The sequence below is a fragment of the Alosa sapidissima genome, chromosome 5 (genome assembly GCF_018492685.1).
Source record: "Alosa sapidissima isolate fAloSap1 chromosome 5, fAloSap1.pri, whole genome shotgun sequence".
NCBI classification, from domain to species: Eukaryota; Metazoa; Chordata; class Actinopteri; order Clupeiformes; family Clupeidae; genus Alosa; species Alosa sapidissima.
This window is the reverse complement of record NC_055961.1, coordinates 30353242-30365015: the sequence shown is the minus strand read 5'-3', so window position 1 is coordinate 30365015 and position 11774 is coordinate 30353242. Positions and strand designations below refer to the sequence as shown.

At 40.4% G+C, this 11774-nt stretch overlaps 1 protein-coding gene and 1 long non-coding RNA gene across 2 annotated transcripts; both read right to left on the bottom strand.

The window, feature by feature from the left end:
- Positions 1-2361: 2361 nt before the first annotated feature.
- LOC121710076 lies at positions 2362-3644 on the bottom strand. The gene is made up of 4 exons (XR_006032090.1): positions 3485-3644; positions 3312-3374; positions 2952-3057; positions 2362-2574 (listed from the first exon to the last, which is right to left on the bottom strand). It is a non-coding gene; the product is annotated as an uncharacterized LOC121710076 (long non-coding RNA).
- Positions 3645-3854: 210 nt separating this feature from the next.
- On the bottom strand, positions 3855-11489 carry LOC121709792 (calphotin-like). The gene is made up of 3 exons (XM_042093391.1): positions 11477-11489; positions 4165-6254; positions 3855-3917 (listed from the first exon to the last, which is right to left on the bottom strand). Exons 1-3 carry the CDS (start codon positions 11487-11489, stop codon positions 3855-3857), a joined length of 2166 nt encoding a protein of 721 aa, XP_041949325.1.
- Positions 11490-11774: the final 285 nt, after the last annotated feature.

Here is an 11774-nt window from a genome sequence, read left to right as displayed (position 1 = left end):
TATTAGCATAATGCTCATTGCTTTTTTATTTTGTGTCTAAGATGAGTGTAAACTTCTTTTATTACATGAACAAACACACATTATGTATATGTATGCATTATGTATATGTATGTATATATACAACATTGAAAATAAGCATTATACATACCAAAAACATTAAAAATAAGTATTGTAATAAAAAATGGACAAACAAAAAGCATAACATACACACCTAAACATTATACGTATTGTCACAGGGAAAAAACAACAACATTATTTAGCATGATGTTCAGGGTGTGGCTGTGATTTACATGCTCCCATTGCTGCCTCATTGGATTTAGATATGATCACGTGATGGTTCATTTAGGATATTATCACACATGATGCAGGCCTGAATCTAGACTGCTCAGATTGGGGGGGCAAATATAATTTTTGAGTGGGCACAATGAATGGACCATTTTCCTAGTAAACATCACGTACTGTAGGCTTGGATTTGGGAACCCAAAATCATTGTTTCTCCAAGACATTTTTCCAGCAGCAGGGGTGATAGTCACAGTTAAGCTAGGGGGGTTTAGGGACATGCTCCCCCCTGGAAGAAAATGTTTAGAAATGACTCCTTAAATGAGGATTTCTGGCGAGTTTTGTCAAAAGAAATGGACAGATTGAGTTACAAATGACATAGCCTAACCATCAACAGATTCAAGGCATCTGCTATGGAAAAAAAATGCCCGTTACAAAGCAGTTTTATCGCAGGACTTTAAAAACCTTAGTATCAGCATAGACAGGATTATTCATGTTTTTCTTTTGTGTTCATTTTCAGCTTTTTCATTTACAGTACATTATTGGTAGAAATTGATATGAAACAAAAAATAAAATTAACAGAGTGTCTATTTACACCCCTGGTTCGAATAGCCTTGGCCACACAGCTGAGCTATTCACACCCTGTTTTTTCGTCAGCAGAAAGTGAAGAATTCTGAAAGGTTTCGGCAGTAATATCTGTTCAGATTAAGTTTTAGATTGAAAAGTTGTGTTTAATTTTTAGAAACTTGGTTCAGTGAACACATACAACCGTCAGTTTCTTAGTTAACAGAAATTTCGTAAATATGATGCTCAGGCCTATAAACTATAAGTTTACCTGCAAACACCCTCTAGTTGTGGAAGAAGATAGTGCAGTGGTCACAGACATGGTTTAGCTGTTTGATTCCCGCATGAGGCATTTTGGCAGAGTGAGTGCGCATGTGTACCAACGTCTCTGGAGAGAAGGCGCACAATTTGAACAACAAATTGGTTATCAAACGGAAGTTTTGATTGCAACAATTAGCTAGTTCATGCACCAGGGTGTAAATAGCATACATTACTATATAAACCAGGGTACGAATAGCATCCACTTCTAACTATATACATTGATGCAAACAGCATACCTTATTCAGAGTGTCTATTACACAGCTGAGCTATTCACACCCTGTTACGTAACAACAAAAAAACATGTTGCTTGTTTTTTTTATTATTATTACATTGTGTGATCAATATGCCAGAATAAATGCACAGGGGTGCAAATAGCATAAACTGATATTTGTACCAGACGGGGTATTAATAGAACACATTGTTGTGTGCACCAGGGTACGAATAGAATTCCATTCTAATTGCACCAGGGTACGAATAGCATACACTGCAAATTGAACCAGGGGTGCAAATAGCCTTACCCTAAAATAAAATGGCACAGCACAGAAAGTTATATAATGAATTGAAAATTAAACCTTCATGGCATAGGCCACAATCGCCCCTGTGAGCTAAACTAGCCTGTTAACATTATTTAATGTCATTACATTGTTTTGGTGGTGGTCTAATTGAGTGCCTGCCCCTTTTAAGGGAGTAATTTGATTTCTGAGGAAGGCTTGCTTGAGTTTGGAAAAATAGTTGTGTATAATGCAAAGGATATGTGGATGCAATTCATTAGCCTGTTTCTGTCATTAGTTAAAATAAAAAAAAAAGAAAATGGAATAGAAAGGATACTCTATGGCTAAGTAATTTACAAAAATGTATGTACTGACATAAATAGTTTACATTAGAATTTCAGCCCAAAGTAGTAGACTGCAATTCCAAAACTGCACTTCACAGCTTATTGTACAGATGCATGCTTCATATCCTCATATCCGGTAAGGTCTAATTTTCTCGCGAAACGTCTATGACAGCAACTTGGGCTAATATTATTGGATTTATTTATTGGATATTATTGGTGCGTGGGATGTATGTGTGACCAGTAGGCCTACTCCACGAGCAATACAACTGAGAAAGAGGGGTGTGAATTTCAGTCAGTTGGCCACATATTAGGAGGGGCAGAACACATATTATCGTATATTAGGATATGATCACGCGTGATGGTTCATTCTGGATATTATCACACGTGATGGTTCATTCTGGATATGATCACACGTGATGGTTCATTCTGGATATGATCAAATGTGATGGCTCATTGTCAAATGCTGGTTAACTGATATAGAAGATTGCATCAAAGCATTCTTCACAGATTATGGCTGCTTCATGATTGAACATTCTTAAATCCAGATCACCCAAATTCTTCTGGCATTTCCCACACTAAAGAGAAACAAATAAACAAATTGTTAGTATAATTATCGTTCAATAAATAGTTTCAGTGAAATGAATCCTTTCATAGTAATTATTATTAGTTGGAGTATCATTTGGAGGAAACCTGTGTTTTCAACTCACAATGCATTCAAACATGGTTTGAATTGAATTACTTTAGTAGTTTGCCATGAAATTATGAATTTTGTGCATCATTCATCACGTTATGACATTAAATAAAACCCTTAACATAATAATCCAGCCTCTAGTCTCTAGTTGGATTTCATCTGACATATACTTTTCAAAGGCCTTGTGGCTCATGATACAAGTGCTGGTTCCCCCTTAAAACACATCGTCACAGCATCAGTCTCAAACCATAATCTCATTACCTTGAAGCACTCCAGGTGGCAGCAGATTGCAAGGGAGTCAACGGTGATTCTGACATTACCAGTAATTAACTCATTACAATGGGTGCACACAGATGGACCTGAAATACTATGATACAGAAGACACATATTGTTAAAACAATATGAAACAAACACACTGGGTCATGAAACAAATATTACTTTTTGAAATCATTTTTGAAATCAAATTTGTTTTTTATTTGAAAATTGTCCAAAGAAAATAAAAATAAATTATCAGCTTCAATGACTTAAATGGTGACATGACAAATTACAAGTACAAGAGAAGAGTAGCTTTTGCGGTCACGTAACTCCTAGACCACATTTCATTCCACAATGCATACTCACATGGTTGTCTTCTCTTCAACTTTATTTTGGTCTTGTAAAGTTTTTTCAGAGCATTCCCCATCCCTGAAAAAAACAATCTCACTTAGATCAAAATGGTTACATTAGTGAAAATATGTGTAATTCTGTATTATTTTGAAAAGCCTCATATGTTCTTTCATGTGTTGTTAACTCACAAAGCCTCAGACAATTTGATGACATTTTCTTGGTTCAGAGCTGTTTCTACAACAGGTTGCTCTGCGGGTGTTATGAGTGCTTCTGATTCAGGTGCGTCCACTGAAACTTCTTCATTTTCAGTTGGTAGTGTCTCATCTGAGCTCACAGCAGGCTCTTTAACTTCATCAGAGGCGTCGGTGGCAGGTTCGTCTGATGTCGCTACAGGAACCGTTGTGGCTGGGGCATCTGTGCTCTCTGCCTGGCCTGCGTCTCCTTCGGTCAGTGACTCCACCGTTTCCTCCAGCACAGGTGCGACAGACACCTCAGCAACCTCAACAGGTGCGACTGCAGCCTCCACAGAGACAGCCTCGGGTGTGTGTGCTGTTACTTCTACGGGAGCGGTTTTAGCCACAGCCTCTTCAGGAGCAGCCTCAGGGGCTTTGTCAATGGCCTCTGTTGGTGTAACCACCTCAACAGATGCAGCTTTGGGTGTTTCAGCTACTGAGTATACTGAGTATACAGGTACTTGTTCAGGTGTTGTAATCACAGACTGTACATGTGCTTTTTCAGGTGTTGCAGCCACTGACTCTACAGGTACTTCTTCAGGTGTTGCAATCACTGCCTCTATAGGTGCTTCCTCAGGTGTTGCAGTCACAGACACTACTAGGGCTTCTTCAGGTGTTGCAATCACTGACTCTACCGTTCCTTCTTCAGGTGTTTCAGCTGCTGGCTCTACAGGTGCTTTCTCAGGTGTTTCAGCTGCTAGCTTTGTAGGTGCCACCACTTGTGATTCAACTATTGACTTTTCAGGTGCTTCTTCAATAGTTTTGTCTTCTGCAGCAGGTGTTTCAAGTATGGCCTCTACAGTTTCATCTGCAAATTCTTCAGGTACGACCACTATATTTGCATCTGCAGATGTTTCAGTAACTGTGGCTACCACCTCCACAGGACCAACTTCAGAAGCTGCTTCTACAGGTGCATCTTGAGTTGTTTCAACCAGTTCCTCGGCATCTGCAGTGACAGGAGTTTCCACAACAGCCTCAGATGATACCTCTACAGGAACTTCAGGAGCTTCCTCCACTGGTGTAATAGCAGGAACCTTAGCAGCTGAGACAGCAAGAACTTTAGAAGCGACCTCTGCGGGTGTGACTGTAGGAACTTCAGGAGCGACCTCTGCAGGTGTGATTGCAGGAACTTCAGGAGCTACCTCCACATGTGCTTCAGCAACTTCAGGAGCTGCATCCCCAGCTGTGGCTGCAAGAACTTCAGCAGTTGCAACCACAGCTGTGTCAGGAGTTGTCTCTACAGGAACAACATCAGGAGCTTCTGGAGCTGACTCTGCATCTGTGTTTACAGCAGGGGTTTTCAACCAGTGGTCTGCGGCCCACTTCTGGTCTGTGATGACATTGCTGGTGGTCCCTGGCCATGGATTTAGTAATATAGTTGCAATGTGGGAATCAGTATTTTTATTCAGTGGTGGTCCTGGTGTTAAGTAATTAGTCAGAATGATGGTCCCTGGTTCCCAATCAGTTGAAAACCCCTGGTCTACAGGAAATTCAGGGGCTGCATCTACAGCTGTGACTCCAGGAACTTTAGGAGCTACCTCTGCAGGAGTGACTGCAGGAACTTCAGGAGCGACCTCTGCAGGTGTGATTGCAGGAACTTGAGGAGTGACCTCTGCAGGTGTGACTGCAGGAACTTCAGGAGCTACCTCCACAGGCACTTCATCAACTTCAGGAGTTGCATCCCCAGCTGTGGCTGCAGGAACTTCAGCAGTTGCAACCACAGCTGTGTCAGGAGTTGTCTCTACAGGAACAACATCAGGAACTTCAGGAGCGACCTCTGCAGGTGTGACTGCAGGAACTTCAGGAGCGTCCTCTGCGGGCATGACTGTAGGAACTTCAGGAGCGACCTCTGTGGGTGTGACTGCATGAACTTCAGGAGCGACCTCTGTGGGTGTGACTGCATGAACTTCAGGAGCGACCTCTGTGGGTGTGACTGCATGAACTTCAGGAGTAACCTCTGCAGGTGTGACTGCAGGAATTTCAGGAGGGACCTCTGTGGGTGTGACTGCATGAACTTCAGGAGCTACCTCCACAGGTACTTCATCAACTTCAGGAGTTGCATCTCCAGCTGTGGCTGCAGGAACTTCAGCAGTTGCAACCACAGCCTTGTCAGGAGTTGTCTCTACAGGAACAACATCAGGAACTTCTGGAGCTGACTCTGCATCTGTGTTTACAGCAGGGGCATTCAACCAGTGGTCTGCGGCCCACTTGTGGTCTGTGATGACATTGCTGGTAGTCTCTGGCCATGGATTTAGTAATATAGTTGCAATGTGGGAATCAGTATTTTTATTCAGTGGTGGTCCTGGTGTTAAGTAATTAGTCAGAATGATGGTCCCTGAATCCCAATCAGTTGAAAACCCCTGGACTACAGGAACTTCAGGGGCTGCATCCACAGCTGTGACTGCAGGAACTTCAGGAGCGACCTCTGCAGGTGTGACTGCAGGAACTTCAGGAGCGACCTCTGCGGGTGTGACTGCAGGAACTTCAGGCGCTACCTCCACAGGTACATTAACAACTTCAGGAGTTGCATCCCCAGCTGTGGCTGCAGGAACCTCAGTAGTTGCAGCCACAGCTGTGTCAGGAGTTGTCTCTACAGGAACAGCATCAGGAACTTCAGGAGCGACCTCTGCAGGTGTGACTGCAGGAACTTCCGGAGCGACCTCTACAGGTTCAGCAGCAGGACTTTCAAGAACTTTGACGGCTGTGACATCAGGAACTTCTGGACCTGTCACCACAGATGTGGCAGTAGGAACTTCTAGAGCTGTCTCAGCAGGTGTGACAGTATCTGGAGCTGTATCAGCAGGTGTGACAGTATCTGGAGCTGTCTCTCCAGATGTTTGAGCTGAAGTTTCTTCATTCACAAGTGACCCAACTGCAGCTATAGCAGATACATCTTCAGCAGTCTTTACATCTTCCTCTTCTTCTAGATCAGTAGATGTGTTTGAGCTGCAAAGTACATACAGGAATCCTTATTGTAATTGTTAGTAATTATGTTTGTTTATTACACAGCTTTTCAGAGTGCTGCAGAAAGTTCCATTTACATAATTAGGCCTTTTTTGGACCAACGTTACGTGGTCTGTTAAATCTATATAATCACCGGAAAAGTATATAATCACCGCTGGCAATGGCAACAGGTTTTGTGCTTCTAATTAACATCTTTCATATTACTCCGCAAGAAGTCCGTTTGTTTATTATGACCGCCGCTCAAGGGCCCACATCAACCTGCCCTATAATCACTCATTTGTGATTTGCACCCGGTAAAAAATGAAAATGCAATATCATTCTGCTTTAATCGCCCCTATCTTCAGTTAAGATGTTCAGAACTGCACCAAATTGTATGTGTATGATTGACCTGGCATTCTCTGGGGGTATGCCAAGTTTCGTAGAATTTCATCCATGGGGGGGTCTAAAAAAAATTAGGTTATGTGTACATTTAGTGACTGTACACTCATTGGCCTGTAGATGGCGGTGCACACATATACACATGCACACACACACAGGCACGCACATACTACGGTATTAGAATGGCCGATACATAATTACAAATTCAGTAGGATTAAAAGAAAGCCAAATATTCATCATCATCATCATCATGGCTGCATTTCCAGTATTGGCGATACGTAGTCGTTTGTCCACTAGATGGCGCATCGTTGCAGTGAAACATAATTTTGTTGGAAGTTAAAAGTGGGTTGGAAAAACAATGGACGCTTCCTACAAGGACTGTAGTTTACCGCAGAGAAAGTCTAATAAGGATAGGACGATGTTCACGTGAAATGTAATTCCCATTTCTTCTTAAAGCCGAAATAAATCTGAGAATGTTTATCGGACATGCTTGGTTTTTACTGCAGGTACGTTAATCTTATAATATCAATAAGGACCTAGGTACAATAATGTTACCGTTAGCGTTGGTTGAGTGATGGAGGCCAATTTGATTGCATTTGTAGAAAACTCTAAATGCGGTTATACCAAGCAAATTGATAGCAGCACTGTTTGTATCTTTCGACTGTCATTTGTTGCACGTGCTACAAAAATCATTCTGTGCAATGGAAGATTTACCAACGTTACACCGGTCTGATACAGTTTTGCCCATACATGCGTGAGACTGAGACGCCTGTTTATTTGTTTTAAGTGCGTGCAGGGTGTGAGAGGGGAATCGATGTGCTTTGATTCCAGCTTGGTAGTTGTAGTCTGTGAGATTAAAAAGCACGTGTGTGTGAAGTATCCAAACAATGACACCTTCATTTCATTATGGCTGCTTTAGCAACACACCTAAAGCTACTGTGTAGTGGGTCCCATTTAGAAGTGGCCACTTCATTCGCGCTTTCCTTGACTCATGGAGCTGTGTGAATTTTTATTACAACTTTTCGCCACGATATGGCAGTTTAAGTCCGCTTGATACTGTAAGGCGTAAGCCATTGGTTTCCAAAGGAGATTTTATTTGTGTCGCCAGCATAGCCTATTGACAATTTATGTTGTAAATAGGCCTACCTTATAGGCCTACCTGTAGCTTAGGGAAGCTAACAGCTTTCTATTAGAATCTAGTTTGTTAGTTACAGTTTTGTCATAACTCCCTGATGCATTTTTGCATTTAGAATAGCCAGAGCGTGGATATCTCAATCGGAAAATTAAACAATATCGGGCGCCTATGGACTAGGCTGGGTGAACCCAGCCTGATCTGCCCGATTATTTTTTGATTTCTTAAAAGATTGAGCTTGGTCTGGTGAAAGCCAGACAAGCCATGGACCTCAGTTACACAATGCAAGGGAACATGAATCAGCCTATATTTGCACGAACAATAATGGACAACAGCTCTTTAACTTTGGCCCGTTAAAATGTGTATGAACAGTCTAGCGACGCATTTCATCAAGGCCCATTTGGACATGTCAGTTATTTGCACCACTGGTTAGATGTAAAACAGCATTTCGTTTCAGACTACTGTTACTTAATTTGTGCATTGACAATAAAGTATCACATGAACTAAAGATGACTAAAATCTTATGTAGAAGAAGAAACATTCACAAAAAATCCATCCATCCAAAAATGACCTTTGTTTTTGATAGCTGTTGAAAACGGCATGGAACTGACAGAGATGTTTTTGTTTATTAATAAATAAATAAACAAATAAATAAATAAATAAAAATTTATGCTAATACCTTTTGCTTTTCCCAAATACAATGTAGCCTACAGGTGTAAGTGACCTTTCATCAATCCAGTGGATGAACTGTGATGAACTGCCCTACTTGTGATTGTTTAGAGATTTTAAAGGTTTTATAACAATGCTACATCTTCTTTGGCTATTCTACAATCTATTCACCTTTTCAGCGCCAGTAGGCTACTTTCTGTGCAGCCGCACACACACACACAGGCATGCCAAACAAGCATACACAAAAGTTTCAAGAGTGGGGGATGGAGTAAAAGATGGAGACAAATTGATTAGTGTGATTTATTTCCGCGGAACGGATGTACAGGACTGAGCGGCGGTCATATTTTGTACTGCTATACCTCCGGTTACAGGTCCGAAGTGCTAATCAGTAGGCCACAGCTGCCCCACAGGTCCAGCCATTAACACCAGCCATACCACCTGAGCAGGTAAACAGGATGTTTGCTCTTGCCTGGGAAGGTAGGACACTTACTCAAACTTCTTGAGAGCTGCAAGAATGTAGGAGCTCTGGCGTCCTGCCGGAGATTTGACAGGTTCTGTTCTCACATCACTGACAGGGATATAAAGAGAAGTATAGCAACAATGTAGAGGTTAAGTATTTGAGTTTGTGAGCAAATGTGGGCAATGTGATATATGTACAGTATGGTTGTAAGTGACAGGTTGTACATTTTTCCACATTCCACATTTTCCACATTTTCCAATATGAGTAAGTAGTACGTTTTTTTTTTTTTTTGCAACTTAAGACCATGAAATGCCACAGAGTTTTACACCTGTCTGGACGTACCTGTTGTTGGTGTTGGAGATGGTGTCTACAGAATTAATTCCGGCGTTTATTCTTTCAAGTGTTACGCTAGGTAGATTCAGAGAGATAAATAGATCAAGTAAGAGAAAGAGAAGGATAGAGTAACATGAGAAAAAATGAGAGTAACGTTCATTTGTCATATAGTGATGTGTATAGTGACGTGTGTATTAATAGAGATGTGTTTCACAGTTCCATAAACATCATGGTGACTAATCCATCTATTTACCGAAGCTTAGGTTTGTCCTCTGTGTTTGATTCTACTCGGCTTTGGATCCAGCAGCCATCCGATTTTAGGGATCTGCGCACTTTGGTCGTCAAAAACCCTGTCGCTCTATCTACAACACACAGTGCACAGATCACACAATGTCTTTGATTTGACAATGAGCCTGTTGAGCAAACCCCACCCCACCTCTCTGTCTCTGTCACACACACACACACACACACACACACACACACACACACACACACACACACACACACACACACACAAGCTAGCTCACACAAGCACACAAGCATATTAGATATAAGTAAATCAGGGTGTAGTGGTAAATTGATTAGCCAAATAATTGCAAATAGGTTAAGAAAGGTGTCAATACTCTTGTGCACTATACATTTATTTCTAATGCATACAGAATTCTAATGCATCTAAAAAAGAGGAAAGTGTTAGGTCTATCCGCACTACATTAAAACAGCTTGAAAACTATTTTTTTTTCTTCTGATTGTTCCAACAATGTGACGATATTGATTACATTTGAATTAAATGTGAATTACGTAAATTCAATTTCTTAAAGATGTAGTAAGTGTTTTTTGTTGAAATAAAATCCTCTTAAGGTGTTACGACACACAATTGCTCCCTTTTTTTTTATTAGGCATTTTGCATTTCTTCTTTTAGCTCTTTACTTTTTTTTTCAATTGTTTACACACAAAAACTGGTACTTGAGACACAATGACCACAACATGTAACTCATGCACCAACCCCCTGACCTAATTCTGCTAAACTACAAGCGCAATTCCTACTTTACACTCAAATTGCAGTTCTGAAACACACTTTTTACACCACACTACACACAATTCTCTGTATTGGGCACAATTTTCATGAAGAAAATATCTTGTTTTCACAAGGAACACACTGCCATTCAAGTTCTAAAGTTAATTACCCTACTATGCACACTATCTCATCACATGGGCAAACACCTCACACAGTTTAGCAATCAGAGCTTTAGCATAATGCTTGTGATGTGGGGGGGATGCAGCATAGTTTTTTGTTTGTTGTTTTGTATGTAGACCACTGTATGTGCAACTTTATGTTGGTTGGGATGTACACTGTGTACATTGTTTTTGTGGGGAAAAATATATTTGTTACCGTGTATTTGTGTGTTCTGAGTATAAAAACAATATTCTCAAATATTTTACAACATATTTATGAATGTACTGAACAAAAAAGTCCTTAATCATTATGATGTATGGCAAAGTGTTTTCTATTCATCATAGTGTTTTACATTGAGCATGTCAGTGTTCAACTGGTTCTTACAGTATAAATGTCTATTCATATGATGGTTTGTGTGTGTCATTTGAAAACAAAATACCATTTTGAGAAGAAATAACATTGTTTTGAATGTAAAGTTTCATTTTGCAGGAGAATTACAAGGGGTTTTGCCCATTGTGTGTGTGTGTTTTGATTTGTGTGTTCTGAGAGTATGAGGCATGCTTTCAGAAAATGTGTGTAAACAATCGAGAAAAACTGTAATATGTATTTGTATACATCTCTGGGTCCCCAAAATATGTCAAACAAAGAATCGAAATGGACAAAAATACACAAAATTTCCCTTTCAGTTTTTTTCCAACAAAAACAATTGACTGTACCATTACATCTAGTTGATTCGGTATATTCTGGAATATAGTCACAAAATCATAAAAAAAAACAGATTGATGAAAATGCATTTGGTAACAACGATATTAGATGATCTGAGGTGAGTGAACTCACCCTTTGACGTCATGGTTGATTAAAATCCACCGCTAAACCTGTATCAAACAGACAACAGGGACATTACAGTTTTTTACTGTTTTCATACATTTTGAAAACTTTGTGTCTATTTTTCAAAACTCTGCACACAAACACAATTGCTCACACAAAATGCAAAATGCCTCAAATCTCCAGCAAAATGGCACACAACATTCCAAATGTCACAAACACATCTCTAAAGCAAACATTCACCTCACATTATAAACACTTTTGTCATAATATGACATTTTGGATACATCATGTACACACTGTTGCTCAA